At 41.6% G+C, this 16,887-nt stretch overlaps 1 protein-coding gene across 1 annotated transcript in view; it reads right to left on the bottom strand.

The window, feature by feature from the left end:
- The window catches only part of LOC142590822 (RING finger and SPRY domain-containing protein 1-like), an 85,369-nt gene that overhangs the window by 67,409 nt on the left and 1,073 nt on the right, over nt 1-16,887 (bottom strand). The window contains exons 2-5 of the mRNA XM_075703228.1: nt 13,858-14,328; nt 13,412-13,577; nt 7,345-7,471; nt 2,547-2,605 (exon numbers count right to left, since the gene is read on the bottom strand). Coding sequence (XP_075559343.1) covers nt 2,547-2,605; nt 7,345-7,471; nt 13,412-13,577; nt 13,858-14,279 — 774 coding nt within the window. The 5' untranslated portion in view covers nt 14,280-14,328. The remainder of the gene's footprint in view (nt 1-2,546; nt 2,606-7,344; nt 7,472-13,411; nt 13,578-13,857; nt 14,329-16,887) is intronic.

Below are 16,887 nucleotides of genomic sequence, written 5' to 3'. Positions count from 1 at the left end.
TTCGGTGAGTAGCAGAAAACGCACACCGAGAAGCTCGCCCGCACCCACTGCCTGGCTGATGTCATGACGGTTTGGTCTATGAACTTGTTGATGCTAGATACTGGCAAGTTCACTGGAACGGAAAGGGAGCGGTAAGATGCACATTAAACAAAGGCACAGCATATGGTCATGTTTGTGTTATGAATTAATGTACTGGATTACGAAAAACAAGCAGAGGGAAATCGCGCGCTGAGAAGACCAATAAACATACAGTGCGACCCAACTTTAGAAATAATATTGAAATGTCCAAGAATTTAGAAGACAAAAAAAGATTGAATCGTCGTGACGGCAAATCAAAGTCGCCGTAGCTAGGCGCCGAAGTCTCTATAACGGAATTATTTTTGAACAGTTCTGATAGCGTCCACGCAACAATGGTTGCTAGTGTACTGTCAAATGCTCATATGCTGCGGCCTAAAGCTCACGGCATGGTGCGAAGACGCGCTCACAGCGAAAGCAAAACATTGTGCGCGGACATGCATGCAGACGCGCAGTCGGTCGCTGCGAACCCTTGCGATCGCTGGATTGAGGCTCCATTCTGTTATGCCCCATTTGGTTATACAGACAGCCCACTCTAACAACATATTTCACATTGTTTACTCTCAGCATTTGGCTACCTTTCACGCAAGAAGCCGGTTCGGGAGACTCAATCGCGGCGACCGCGCGCAGTGGCGTTCACTGTACGCATTCGGTAAAGAGATAGCGTCTGGAAACGATTCTGTGCTTTCAGTTTGCCCAAGATTATTATATTGACAGTCAAAAACTTCCCTCGTTTTCATAGTACCTACATAAATGCCCAGGAGGGCTGCCGCATGGCATTTTTATTGAGCGCCGTAAGCGAAACCCATGAGGAGCGCGCCGCGTGATCCCTCATACTACGCAAGGGAGGCGCTTCTGACAGATGGCGACTCCGTGACTCCTCGCCGCCAATACAGCACACATACAGACAATGGACTAAAAGAGTAGAGAAGTGGCACAGTTTTAATTTTTAGTTTGCCGAGCATCTAAAGAATGATGCATAAGCAGCGTACTAAATACAGTAAATAGCATGCCACATCTGCATCCACTGCAGGACATCAATCTCCATGCCAGATTAAAAAAAAACTGCTCTTGGTGTTGTCATGGGAGCTGAGACATCACCAAGCATTACCAAGCATTACCAAGCATCACCAAGCAATTAGACACCAAAAGAGAAAGCATGTCAGCACTTGGTGCCTAGGTGCTTGCCCACTACCGCTGCGGCAGATGCCATACAGCAGAACCACGTGACTGGAACTCCACCAGATCTTGGTCTTGCTCCCAGGTTGAAGTTGAGAGTGCCTCAAAGAGCTTTGAGCTGGAGTGTAAATTTCTGAAAGAACTTGCCGAATGTGTTCCAAGCACTTGATTTTGGACAGAGCTGAATGTAACGTGTGTCTCCAGAGCACGCTGGACTACTCAAAAACGACCAACCGAACGTATCATAATATGACGGCAAGCAATGGATGTCAGTCGTCATTAACTCTTTCCCTACCACGTGGAAAATAGGCGTTTTTTGTAGGTTATGCCAGATTTTTTTTTCTGGATGAATTAGTGCACTAAATATTTTGTGTATTACATTTTAAAAAAAATTAGAATGAATGCATTTTTCCCGGGTAAAAGTTTTATTTACGCCATGTATGTCATAAAAAATGATACAAATTGCCAGAATCAAGATTGTGAGATAAAATTGAACAAAATTTTTAAAGACATGCTTGTATCTACTAAGAAATAAATGTAACAAAAATTATGAGATACACAAAATGTATTGCCGTCTAATAGCCACTACCTCCCCCAACAATCGAAATTTTTCATTGAACAGGTATCCCACTACAAAAATTTAAGTGCAAGCACTATAGTTTGGCAAGCCGGGCTGTGGCCACCGATGTTCCGGGCTGGCTTGCATTGTCGTCGCTCTCAGAGTGAAAGTATGAAGAAAAGGCAGCATCTTCTGACTCGCTGCTGCTCGTTCCATTAATAAAATCAGCAGCAGACGCAGCGGAATCACAAGATCTGTGATCTTTCAAAGCACGCACGCCGCTCCCAAAGACGCCCATTTTTGCTTTCTACTGCGACGGTTGCAAAACTTCGGAGTGCATTAAAAAATTTAATGCCTGGCAAGGAAAAAGCGAACTGCTTAGCAAACAAAAATATAGTTCTCCTCCTTCACGTCCGATAGCGCAGTGTGTCCATGAGCGGCGCGGAAAGTCTCGAGAGGGGCTTTTCAAACCATCTTTAATGGGTTAACAATGCCCAATGGGCACGGTGCAGAAAGAGTAGAGATGCTGTAGCATGTTGCCACTAGAGTCACATCTACGCTTTGGCCTAACAAATCAATGGCTGGGGCAGTACTACTCATAGTCTCCCTTTATGAGTATCTGTCTCCACATTATGTTACTTTAGATTAAAAATATCCTCTTGGATTACTTACCTTTTTCTCTTAATTTATTGGGAAAATGTAGGGAAACAAAGCTTAAACACAATTCACTCACCAAATTTGCAATGAGGTATTCAAGTGTATCTTCCGTCAGAAGTGCAACACTGCTTGGTCCTGTTTATGCATTCAAGAAAGTAAGAAATTAAAGGAAGAAAAAAAAAAGATGCCAGAAATAAATGACTGAACTTCACATTAAAGTGTCTGCATGGTGAAAGCAAACTAATAAAAACCTCATGCCACAATACAGTGTCAACCGTATGCAATCATAAACTTTAACCTCCTTTGCAGTTGCTCTGGCCAATAACTTTCAGAAACCACACAGAAGTGCTACTGCTTTGCAGGAAGGCATAATAACTTCTTTATTTCATTAGGAACAGCCAACTATTTTGTGCCACTGCTCGAAGCATTCTTCAGGTTGGAGGCAGGGATTTGTCTTGCAGGCCTTGCAGTAAATTTTACAGCAGAGGTATTGGGTACTCCTCCTCTGCACCACAGTTACATTTGCATTCACAGACCACACACAAGTTGCTTTATAATATGTATGTGGGGTAAACATCATGTTTTGGCTGTCATGCTGCATAATGTGTCACATAGCCAACTCTGCCACTGGAAACTATGTAGAGATGCACAAAGTGCAATAATCAGGTGTTGAAAAATTTTTCAACAGGTGCCACTACCATCAACCCCACCCCCAACAAGTTGAAAATAAAGAATAAGTGTAGGTGTGTGTGTTCAAGGTAGAATGTGTTGGGTGCTGCCTGACATGTGACTACAAATGTTAACAGCTACATATAAGCCATGGTATTAACGCGACAGCGTTAAGGAGCTCGTGTCGCAGAAAAGCCGGTGTCGGCGGCATTGGCCGTGAGCGAAAAATCTTGGAAGGCAATTAATAAATAAAAACAACTTGCAAGATGGGCTGGGTGGGAATTGAATTAGGGTCTCCGGAGTGTGAGACAGAGACGCTACCACTCAGCCATGAGTTCGATGGTTCAAAGTGGGACAAAAGTGCTTTTAGTGAATGCGGTGTTGCCTTAGAAATGTGCCGTAGAAAGCTATACTGCTGTGTATATCGGTAATTATGAGCATGTAAATTACAGAAGTCGCAGTTAAACACGTAGCGAAGTACATTTCCGCTACATTTCTTCTGCACTTTCCGCACACGCAGAGCCATCTTGCGGGAAACACAGAAGACCCCTCCTCGCAATGTACGGCGCTGCCCCGACAGGTGGCGCGCCACGCGCGCATTGGGGCTGTGTGGGGACCGGTGCGAGGCGCATCGCGGCCCGGCTGTCCGTGCTGATCATGACGTTTGGCTCGCGTAGATCGTTTTCCCCTCTGAGACACCGAGTTCTTTGGTTCGTTCCGCTTGCTCAGGCGCACGTTTCGTTGCCGCGCTGAACACTGCTTTGCTCGACGCCTCGTAAGTGATCGCAGCACCGTAGTGCGTTGTCTTACACACCTTGGCGGGTCGACGGGAACGCTGTCGTATTCCACTCTTGAAGTCGAAGCTTAAGCGTCTTCCAATTTTTTAATGATAATGTCAACAAGTATTATGTTACTGCCTAGTTAGCGCAGCTCTGACTTTTTGCAGTGAATTATATTTGCAATGCTGTGCCTACTTCCAAGGCTTCAAAAATTTTAGTATAGCCATGAACATATACACAGAGCAAGTAAAAGCTCCTCTGCTGCTTGGTTTGAAAGGCTGTTCTTGCATTGCATGAACGTCCTATGTTTTAATTAATTTAGATTAGCTCCACAAATTTAACAGAAGTTTCATTTATGTCATAAGTGTGTGTGTGCACATGTATGCATGCATAAAAAGGGGGTGGGTTGAGACTGTGTACTTCACAAATGTCACAGTTTCCAGCTTGTAAGTTCTACCTGAAAATATTTTACACCCTTCAATGATGACCACTAGTTTTCTTCAGAAAACAGTTTGAACTGGCCTTTGGATTGGATTTCACATGGCCTGACATATCTTAAATATATTTCTAACAGTTCCTAATTTATATTGTGCCTTTTCAGTTGCGACAGACAAGTTCTTGCTTCCCTGCACTATTTAATAACAGACGCTATGACATTAATCATCATACAGTCACATAATTTCTTGCCATCATTTTTAAAGTACACAAATTCCACAAAAATGTAATATATGCACAGAAAACAATATATCTTCCTGTGGCATCTGGGCTGTATTGGAAACAGTAAACTTTTTTACCTATGGCACACCAATTCATTCATAGGAATAATACAGCAGCTTCCTCTCCTCCCTATCATGGACAGATTGTGAACTCTGATCGCAATTTCTAGACAGTCTTGTGGTGCTTAAGAGCTGAAATCACTTTTTTTACACATGTGAAAATATAATTATGGATGGTGGTAATCCATGTCTTGCACTTACCACATTTCAGAGTTGTCATTTTTTCCCCCTTCAAATTTTTATCCTTATCATTCTCAGCAAGAAAATAGATTATGCAACTGGTTTGCAATTCGAATTCACCAATAAACTTAAGAAAAGAAAAGGTCATAAAGAAAGAAAAACATGAAAGCCCTCTATGGCAAATACTCGATGTCTAAGCACACCATACAAATAGAAACCTAAAAATTAAACCCTGCATAATTTGCCAAATGCCCAAAGTGATAGCACCAGTGTGCCACAAGCAATCCGAGAATTACTTTTGTAGCCTTCAAAGCAGGACATTATGTGCAGCAGTGTTGGGCAATCCTCACATCAGGTCGTGGTCTCCCTTGTGTGGCTTTGTTATGTATGCACAGAAAACGTTCATACGTTCAGGGAAATAGCAACAGCCCTTAAAACTGGGAAATGGCAGCACAAATTATCACAGGCACTGCTGTTTTCAAGCCTCCACTCTTAGCCAAATAGGTAATGAGAGCAACTACTCCCTCTGATGCCTCAACTGAGTAACATAAAACTGGTTGACCAGCATGGCTCATTTTTGGCAAATGGAAGCAAACCGCCTGTGATCTGGATGGACTACACTAGGCTCCCATTAACCCAGACCTGAAGGTATCCCAGAAAGTTGTTGAACTCATCATCTGAAGTTCGGTTTCACATGATAATTCCACAACATGTGGATTATTTGAGTAGCTGTTATTAGGGGAAATAAAAAACTCTACCAGAAAAAAAAAATACTAACAACAGCATGCAGATCACTCTGAGTGAGTGAAAGTCTTGTTGTGATCTCGCCAGCAACGAACCACAGGACTAAACTATGAGCAAAACGAGCGCAAGGTAAAAGCGGGAGCCAACGTTTCGAAAAGTGGACATGTATTTCTCAAGGCTTGTCTTGACTTGCCTTGAAAAAGAAAAGTCCACCTGTCGAAACGATGGCTCCTGCTTTTACCTTGTTTCACTCATCATCTTGAATTTCCATCTCCCGCCTTCCCCGTGTTTTGCCAAGACTAAGCTGTATTTTGCAGAAGTGATCAAGCCACCTGTTGCTGCTCGAAATATTCACGCTTAAACTCTGGCTGATTTACCTCGCCTTCAAGGAGACAGTGTTGAGGAGCCATGCAATTAGGATGTCTTCAAAATCTTTGAATGCCGCACTGCACATTATCCTCCATTTTGCAGCAAACTTGCAATCATAGAAAGTGTTCATTACCCCCTCTCTTTCTTCCAAGATACCTGGCATAGCACTTTTCAAGATATCAAATATGCGAGCTATATGAAACTTTTAAAATGTTGCCTCATGCACTATAACAATACAGCAACTTTCTCTGCAAGTTCAAGTTGCTTACAATCACACCCACACATGAATTAAATGCAACTTGCACAACATGAATGAGATCTTGCACTACACTGTGAATCCACTGTTGCTGAAACCAGCAGAGTTGTGCATAGCCCCGACAAGGCTCGTATGCTTTCCCTTCCAGACTCCAGTGACCGTTGCTGCCTGACTTGTTTACCAATGGTAAGAAAGACTTTGTTTCCATGTCTCTCTATCCCGTCATTCCTTGCTCCTGCAGCACCATGGACATGCCTTGTATCACAGCCCTCATGGCAATGAAAAAAATGTTTTCCTTAATTTTGCCTTGTTTCCATGAACTAGCACTTTGCTCCTGACTGTGTGTAGCCAGCACAAGGCTCTCATGTAACATCAGCTATTTTGATTTGCAACACTGGAGGCAGTCCTGGTGTTGGCGGTCATTACGATGTTCAGGATAACTGAAATGCGAAACTACAGTGGCTCATGGTACGCACTAGAATTTTTTTTTCTACACTGCGCCTATGGATAACAAATCAAAAGCTTCGGAAGGATTTTGCATATTTGCAAGTTCAGCTTAACAGAGTTCAGCTTATTGATAGATTACTGTAGTAGGATCCAGCTTATGATCCTAAAACTGTCTGCAAGAACATGTACAGCTTGGGCTTGAGATTTAAATAGTCAAAGGTGTCTAAAAAAATCTTTTGATGCAGTACAACTATTTCGATCTTTCTCGCAAGATGATAAATTAGTGCCCACAATATGGTGCACAAGTTGTAATGGTAGTAATACCCGTAGAACTCACTCCCTATATGTTACCTTCGAATTTGGCATGCAAAAAGGATGGACTAGTTTAGTACAGCTCTTTATGCTCATTATAACACATTATAAATGGCCTATAAAGGAAAGTTCTGCTTCTTCAGCGAAAAAAATTATCTGTCTCACAAACTGGTGTAAATCGTAGAAAGAAAGTTTGCTGAAAAAATGCCCCCATACATTAGGCTCCTAGACTTGGCATTTGTCAAAGAAATGAAAAGCATAGAATCACCACAAGCTATTAAGTAATGCAGAGAAATTATTTTCGCAAGAAAAACCAACTTTGGGCAGCACAATAAATCTCACCTGCAAGCTTCTCTGCAATACACCCGAGGACAACACAAATGTTTCGGTGCCAGGTTGGGTTGTTCCTGCCACTCAGCGACAGCTCTCTTGAGAGTTGAAACATTTGTGACAACTTTCCCACGGATTCCTTGATTAATAAAGATAAAGCAACTAAGTCAGGACAATGATATGTGAAGCTGGCCAGAATAGTTTATAGTAAATGTACACGGAGTGATGCACAGAACATTACAACAAAAATGCAAGGTCCACAGGTTAGGCACTTCAAGAGATTAGTTTTCAAAAGATTGAGTGCCAACAGAGACAGCACGCTAATGAAGAAAGAACAATGACAGGACAAGGCGCTTGTCCAGTCATTGTTCTTTCTTCATTAGTGTGCTGTCTCTGTTGGCACTACATCTTTTGAAAGCTATGAACCAATTAGCCCTAAAATGTCTTCTACTGCAAGAAATTAGTGAATGAAATAGAACACACAAGCCACCTCTTCGAGGCTTTTCCACACCCTCCACCATTGTTCAAATGGGAGATAAAGCTTAATTAATTAATTAATTCATTCATTCATTCATTCAAGACCTTAGGAACAGTACTCAGTCTCTAGCAACATTTTCATAACACAGGTTATTAGATATTCTGCTTACTGCAAGCAGCAGCTCTCATATGCTCTTCTACCTTATTGCATCTTTAATGTGGCAAACTGCCAGACACATTCAGATAAAATGGCATGCAGTGGGATCATCAAAATATCCTATTTCAATTTTATGCTTTCTAATAAATGACTACTATTTTATGCTATCATACCCAACTTACAAATATTAAAGTCAAGACCATACCAACTATTATTTTCTTAAAGGCAGAGACTACAGAGAAAGCACCATTTGGGTGAGAAAGCTTTCCATTCATGCCAGCGGGCAGCCCAATAGTGTCATGCAACGCAGGAGAAAAGGTAAGGCCTGAGAGCACTAGAGAAGGCACTTCAGGTGCATTCCATTCTTCTATGTATGGAAGGAGCACTGAAAATTTAGGAAAGTTCAGCTTCAGCCTCAGAAACAGTCATTGCAAGAAACTAATTATGTAGTGCAATGCCTGTGAAACAAGCTACCAGCAGCAATCCTTGAGGAAACAGCACTGCTCTCCAACATGTGCCGTACCATGCGCCCATGCACTGTATATGGTGCCGTGGTAGCTCAGTTGGTAAGAGCATCGCATGCATAATGCGAAGATGTGGGATCATTCCCCACCTGCGGCCAGTTGTTTTTCCTTCTATTTTCATTTCCTTTAATTTATAATTTCTTTAATTCATTCAGTAAGTACAAGTAATTTCCCCTATGTTGCCCTTGGTGTCATTGTTTGTTGCCGTCTTATAATATGATTAATAAAAACCTCGGTTCCCTTTCTTTTTCCTTCACTATATAAGGAGGGTCTCGAATACGGCAATATTGATGCTTTCAGGTAGCATGTATGGGCTTATTGGCCAGATGCCTTCACCCAAAAAGATCACGTACTCATGACGCCTGCAGCAGAAAGGATGTTGCACATCTGCTGCCAAGGTTTGTGAGTGGTGGGTGGTAGTGCTGGCTAACACTACCAGGGTCAGTTCTAACTAAAACATAAATACCCCAGAAAATGGATGGAAAAATGGCGCCGCGGTAGCTTAACTGGTAAGATCATCTCACGCGTAATGTGAAGACCTGTGGTTGTTCTCCACCTACAGCCAGTTGTTTTTCTCATCCATTTTCATTTCCATTAATTTATAATTTCTTTAATTCATTTAGTAAGTACAAGTAATTTTCCCTATGTTGTCTTCGTTTATTGGCTTCTTATGACAGCAGCTTCCTGTCGCACAAGCTTTCTCGTGCTTTTTCATAGATTTCCACTAGTTTCAGGGCTTCTCAGATACAGTGCTGCTAAATTTTTTTCAAGCATGTCAATAAACAAAGAAAAGGAAGTCGCCAAAATTTAGCTGAATACTGTTGCAATGTTGCTAAAGTTGTCGGTAAAACTGTCGAGGGACATTTAAATAACATAGGTGATTTGGAACACTATAAAATAAGCGAAGATGGTGCAACACATCTATAAGATACCCTGCGCAGATTGCGACTACGCATACATCGATGAATCGGACAACTTCAAACAGAGACTGAGGCAGCATCAGAAAGATGTTGAAAAGAAACGCACAGTTTCGAATGCCCTTGTCGAGAACACGGATGCAACGGGCCACAAGATTGACTGGGATCACTCGAGCATTATCAGCCAAAAAAGAAACCTGAAATTGCGGCTGTATCTGGAATCGCTTGAGATACAAAAAACATGTCACACACTCAATCAAAATGAGGGGACCCCTCCCTCCATCATACACGCGCTGCTTACGTCACATTGTGAAGTATACATAAGCTTCCGTGAACTTTCCTTTATGCCATTGTGAACAAGGCTTCCATAGGGAAGCCGAAACGTCTTTTAGATTTAATCCTTTTTATTACTTCTTTTGGTCGGTGTTCATCGTTTTATTACTTTAACACATTACCAAAACATTTTATGTTCATCCAGTGTCTGTGTAGGTGACAAATAAACATTGAACAGCAGGGTGAAGAGGGCTTTAAAGGGCCCCTCACCAGGTTTGGCCATTTTAAACAGACAAGCACAGTGTAAACAATGCATGCCGATGATCGGGTCTGCAAAGTATTACACCGCTGCGCGTTGTGAAACCAGCTGAAATTTCAAACCAAATGCCACGCGCCCTTCATCTCAAGGCAGCCGCGCTCCCAGCTGGAGAGTTGAGGCCAGATGCACAAGTGCACCTATGTAATTCACATTGCCGAAACGTCACTCACTGCGACAAGTGACTTCGAGAACTGTTAAAGGCTACAGCAGTTATTTGTTTGATCTGTTGCTTCACTAGATGATCTAATGTTTATAGAAATAATAAAACCTACAAACTGAATGTCTGAGAGTCCCAGTTTTACTCCGTGCCGTAGCAAGATGGGCGTACTTCCATTTCGTCTGCATGTTCCCACACTGTGCAGTCGTGCATGCAAGAAACAAAACTATCGGCCATTTTTTACCGGATTTCAGTGCGTGAGTGTGCTCTTTGATCTGCTTGCACCTGTCTCAGTGCTTGTGTGACCCTGACTTACACTGCTAGTCAGGTGCTCTTGTGCAGAGCGCAAAAAAACATGCAGTGTGCAAAACGAGACAAACGCCACAGCTCACGCACGAGACTGTTGCCGAAAGTGTTCCCCACAGCAAAAATGCAAGAGAGAGAAACGAAAAGGAAGGCGGGGCCCATGACATATGCGTAACGCATTCCTCTAGCTCCAGTATGGGAGAACGAAAGGAAGGAATTTTGCTTTCAGAGGCTAAACAGGGACAAGTGAAGAGAGTGTCTATGTTGGCAGTAAAGCTCGCCTCCTGAAATCGTTGGTTAGCAGCACTTCAAATATCTTTATCTTCAATTGTGGAACCAATTTGAAAAAATATTTGCGGTAGAATACTTCCTAGAGGGCACGTAACAACTTCCAGCATATAATCAAAATTTGTTGTGTGGCCTGGTGGGGGGCCCTTTAACATTATTAATATGTTTGACGTAATAGTAATGGGTGTAAGGCGGTGGTCCCGGGTTCGAGTCCCGGACCAGGACGAATTTTTCTTCAACTGAGAGGCTTTTCTTTCGAGGAACCTGTTTGGGTTTCCTTTGTAGCAGTTAGCGATGTTTGAGTGGATGTCTCATTTTCCCTTAATAATTACTAATATGTCTACAAAACAACAAATGATGACAAACAAACTTTCATGTTTATCTTCAGACTGTAAGATTACAAATCCAGTGCAATTGAAAATAACACAGGTAATCTGAGTTTTTTAGCATAATGATACACTTGGTCCAGTACTGCCAGCAAATTTTCTAGATTAGACGCTCGCAAGAGGAGAACTAAATTCTGTGGCATGCGCTTGTTCATGTTGTTATTATGGCCTTTACACAGGACAAATACTGTGTTGCCACCTCTTGTTGCACTTGAAAGCTTTGTGCACTATTAATTTCCTTGAAAGCCACCAGAAACGTAAACGGTGTATTCAAATGCACGTGAGCTTCGCGTAACATGTGCAGCCATTACAACATGTATTCCTTTGTACAGTTGATTTGCCGTATTACAATGCACCTACAACATTCCATATCCCGCCAATTTATTACAAATGGTACATTAATTTACTCATATGCTTGCTAACGTCCACCAATGGAACATATTTAGTGAAATTCCAGGAACTGCTCAGGAGACTTATGCAAATAGGTTTTGCAAAAAAAAAAAACAAAAAAAAATGCCCATTTTGCAAGCACAAAGCCCGATTCTTGTGGAACAATATACCACACCATATGGCCTCCATGGGTGCAGAGGGCAGTTGCTTCAGTGTAGTCACAAAGCCCATGTATCATACAGCCAGTATTGGCCGCCTACTTTCAGCTCTTGAATAATGACGTCTGACCTATACCGCCGTTTCCAAAGGAACTTTTTTAGTCATTAAAACGTTGCCAAATTGCTCAGACTGTTGCTAAAGAAAGTCACTGGTCGCTAAATAAAAAAATATTTTTGCTAAATATGACAAAATTGTTAAAATGGCAACACTACTCAGATGATGCGCACAACTTTCGTGGCTTTTTCATGCACAAGTGTCTGCAATAGTGTAACCTGTCACCATGACTTTCCAGAGGCATATACTCTCAACTCCTACGATCCCAGGATGGGGCATAAATAAGCTGAACTACAGCAGCCAAGCAGCCAATATGCAGCCAGCCTTCAAGGAGAAAGTAATGACCTTCTCCTAGGAGGTGTCATCCTTCTTGTCAAGAACAAAATGAACAAACCGTTACGTGCCTAAGCTTGTAGATATGACCTGCACAGATGTACATTCTCCTCATTACCAATGACAAATGCATGCTAACTAGTGCATTACATTAGCACTGAGCCTAAGTTTTCGAGTAAATAGTTTGAGCCACTTGCCGTCAACGATATGTTCACACATGCAGAACAGGCAGCAATGGTACTAAGTAGCATTGTATAAATTGGTATAAGTGGCAATGTAGGGATACTGTCCTTCGGTAACACTGACGATTCCTATATTTACCTTATAGTTTCTTAGCAATAAAAATAACAATATTACAATTTGGGCAACAAAGTCACGTAACCTAGAAACACAGATGAAATCTGAATTAAATGCCTGACAGGCATGTCCTGTAATGTGAACTTCAAGATGTATGCTATATATTGAACAACAACAACAACAACAACAACAACAACAACAACAACATTATTTATTTGCACAAGGTCTACAACCTGTAAAAATTATTTTCGAAAGTTCAGCTTTACATGAGTGAATATGGTTATAAATTTTATCCAGGCCAGGATGAGCTCTAGTTTTTGTATTTAAAGCAAGGAAATCTTGTCACTTTAGTAGCTCTATAACTGATTCATTTACTTCATTATTATGCTAAACTCTGTGGAGATGGCAAAAAAGCCTGGGCTTGGGGCATTCCACGGGACTCAAGAGGCACTGAGTCACAACCAGCCTAGAACTGGCACGCATGCCTCCACCTGTGCTGCAGAGTTTGTAGCTGCATGCAATGTATGGCACCTCAATGTCATTACCTGTGCCATGACTTTACTGAGACACAAGAGGGAGAGGCTTCTAAATAATCCTTGTTCCATATGGTCTACCATGCAATATTTTCTCCTTGGCTACACTTTCTTTCTTTAGCATTTGTTCCAACCTTGAGAAATAAATATTCACAGACATTCTGACAACTTCATCCATCATTTTTCACTGAAAAGGTCAATAAGCTACACTCTGACATATCACAGCATACATTAAAATGAACACTTTATGAAATAAAATGCAGATGAGTAAAATGACTAAGGTTGGCACTTTTACAGTGAAGAATCACTTCTTTCAGGCCTGAAAGCTCGAACATGACCCAAACTAAATCTGATGCCTTTACACATTAAAGTAACATGTCAGCCATAGTGCTTGTCTTGGCATTATCAGTGGCTGCCTCTGTACATCCATACAGGCCATTGTCACACACCTTAGTTGGTAGAGGACAATCATCAAGGATGAGAGTAATGACAGCAGGGCCCAGGGGGTCATCCATAGGAATGGCATTCACCATGGATCGGACAACCAAAAGCCAACCAGATTCTTTGTCAGCTATCAGGTGCAGCTTGATCATGAATGGTGGAGGCTCCTGTTCACTGTGAATATTGTACACAAACCATTCAATATATCCTGCAGTGAATTATTTCCACATAAAGAAAACTAGAACCATGAGAAGCAAGATCACTATGACACAGTTCCCAAAAGTCACAAGCACCATAGAAGAAACACTCAAATAAGAGAAGATTAGATAAAGTTGAAGCAGATGTTCACGAGCCTTTATGCTGTGAGTGTTCCCACAACAATATTCAATGAGAACTCTTCAAACCGATATTTTAAAGGGACGCTGTGTAAAACATAAAAGGCCTCAGTGCTTACTTGTCAACCAAGGTCCGGATGATAGACAGGGTTTCAAGGATGAGATGTTCCACATAGCTTGTTGCAGGTGCACTAAGGGAGCCTCTCGTGCCATGCCAGCTGAAAGCAGAGCTGGATCGGCGCCGCTCACTTGTGCCATCATGAGCCTCAACAGGAAGCGAACGAGAACTCTGTCTTCGGTGGAAACCATACCTTCCACCTGTGCTGCCACCATCATCTACCCCTGACTTGTGGTCCCTGCAGACACAGCAGAGCAGGTTACCCATCGTTGCCTTCGCAGGTCTTTCAAATGCTGTGTGGGCTGCTGCGGGGCCTCCACATGTCACAAGGACAGTAGCAAAAGTGCTGGCACAGCGACAGCTGCACGAGGCTGACAAGTGTCCCTGCTGCGGTTTCCAAGCAACAGTGTGGAAGTAAACCATCTGGTGAGCCAGTTGGGTCCCAGCATCACATGGTCAACTCGTGAAGGTGCTGCAGGTTCCAAAGAGTTCAAACAATGTAATTATAACAAAACTGAAACAGTAATCTTTAAGCTGCCTTCAGAGGTACTATTGAGTTTAGATGTAGCTCTCAGCAAAGGAAAGTAGCTGCTCAATAAAACTAGCCATACAATAGCCACATCTTCATATATCCAAGCAAGCAGCAGACCTTTCTTCAAAACTCCCAGAACACCCAATGAACATCAACACAACCTACCAAGTTTCAGCAGGGATTGTAAACAGCAGAAATTAACCGCATTTTAAAGAAATGTATGAAACTAAGGTAATCAAAGAAGCTCATGAATATAAAGTAATTCTTGAATTTTATAACTGGAGCGAAAGCCTGACAACAAAAAGAAGGTAGCGGTATGAACGACCAATGTGCACAGGTGCTTACACAAGTTTTCAAAAGTTAGAAGCAACCATAACAAGTGAACTTCCATATGGCCTGAGCATTAAGCCTGTAAAGGAAAGGTGCACTGCATACGACACACTTGTGTGTGTCGTATGCAGTGCAGTGAAGGAAATGAAAGGAATTGCAAGGAAATGAAACTTTTTAAGTGTTTCTGTAAATCTTTGTGACAGGTTGCATACACCAAGAGCAAAATTCAATGTAGCATGGCATCAGCAAAAAAGTGATAATTCTCAGCTGCCTATGCCCCTAATCTCATGACATATGCAAAAGTTGAAAATAAACTCATCCTTTTCACTGACAACACACTTCTTGGGCCTGAGTCATCACAGCACATAGGACAAATCTGTCATTTTTCTGATGACTAACTGCCTCACCAAGAATTGCAAACATCTACTGAAAATTGCAGAAAGTTCACAGATAAAGGGCTGCATTTACAATGCAATAACAATGCAAAACATTATCTTTAAACTGCATTAAAATGAGTAAAACGTTCCCAAACTACAGAATTTCATTCTTTTTATATACTGTGCACTCAAAAAAATAACATAACAGAAAAAAAAAACACGTGTAAGATGTTCAATGAAAACATTCAATTATTGGGTTTCTTACACAGACATAGTGCCTATAATTTCATGACCACAAAACTGTCTACGCTCCTTCCTTTCTAGCATGCAAAATAAGTCTGTAGCAATGTGGAAATAGATGAAACAATAAGTGTGACAGATGCACAGAAATATTTTTTCTACCCGGCACCATTGCCATCCTTTGTGAACACTGCCAATATTTAGGACCTTTACTTGAGCGAGTCAATTTACACTTTGTGAGAATACAGCATGATTGGGATGAAGAAAGAATACAAGGTCACAGTTACTTTGTGTTCTTCTGTCCTCACTCCTGTTGTGCTGTACTCTTACCAAATTGTCAGTTTGTCCGAACAACTATCATAAACTTCAACTCAGGAACAGTGTTTCCTTTACTATTGTCATGACCTTCAGTTGAAAGACAATATTTTAATTCTTTTTCACGAAGGCTTCATGTGCTATACAGCTATTAAACCACTGATCATCCTTGGCATTACACCGCCATGCAATAACTTCCCCATTCAGATTGCAGGCTTGGAGCATAGGGGAGGAGAGGACCTGCTGCCCCACAGTCAAAAGTAAAAGCGGGGGGGAGGGGGCAAAGTATACCATCCCCCACCCCACACACACACACACACGCCCTTTTGAAAACAGGCACTGTCAGTTGCACACTGGCAAACCTAACAACCCACTAGACTAATACAAAGTTTTCTTTCAGAATAACAGTCACGCAAGTAATGCTTTCTTTTTCTTTTGTATTCCTAGCTTCTGCAGCGAGGATGCAGCATGACGGCAGTGCATGGAGAGGCTGGCGACTTGCCTTGGTGGCTCCAGACATCACTTGCGTTTTACGTAAAGGGGAGGGGGTCTATTTGTTGAAATTGGGAGTTCCTTAGTGCCGTCTAACAAAAGAAGCATTGCTATTTTCAACACGAAGGTAGGTTGTGAGGAAAACTTGTTGGGATAAAGAATTATAATTAACCGGCCCATAATGGTTCATCATGTGTGATTTATAAGCAGATCTGTTAATCATAAAAATAACTGTCACTCATGCATTTTCGGCCTCTCACTTTTAACGCAATGGTAATCCACAATTCCCCTACATATACTGGCCATATCACGTAACTAGAACCAAACTTTAAAAGTACAGCTATACACCTTAAATAAGTGAGACCTACAGCATATTGTTCATAGTCATCTCGAGTTACTCAGACTGTTTCTTGAAGTGCAATTAGTTAGTAAATTCGTTACATTTATTCAGAACTTAAAATATTCGTTTTAGGACACAAGTCACATGTGACAAGTCGTAGAACACGCTCAAGTTGTTTTCAAGTTATCTTTTTCGAGAATCTTTTCTTCTGCAATGTTGTTAACGAGTCAAAATCTTAGACCATATTTGTTAAGTACATTAACCTCACAGGCCTGCTTAGCACACAAAGTTTCAATGTGGCATGAATATGATGAACATAACGAAAAAAAATTGTCATTTTTTTTATGTGTTACTTCAGTACATTATATTTACACCAATCTACTAATCCCATACTTAACTCACAGG

Source organism: Dermacentor variabilis, chromosome 1, assembly GCF_050947875.1.
Source record: "Dermacentor variabilis isolate Ectoservices chromosome 1, ASM5094787v1, whole genome shotgun sequence".
NCBI lineage: Eukaryota > Metazoa > Arthropoda > Arachnida > Ixodida > Ixodidae > Dermacentor > Dermacentor variabilis.
This window is presented reverse-complemented; position numbering and strand designations above follow the sequence as displayed.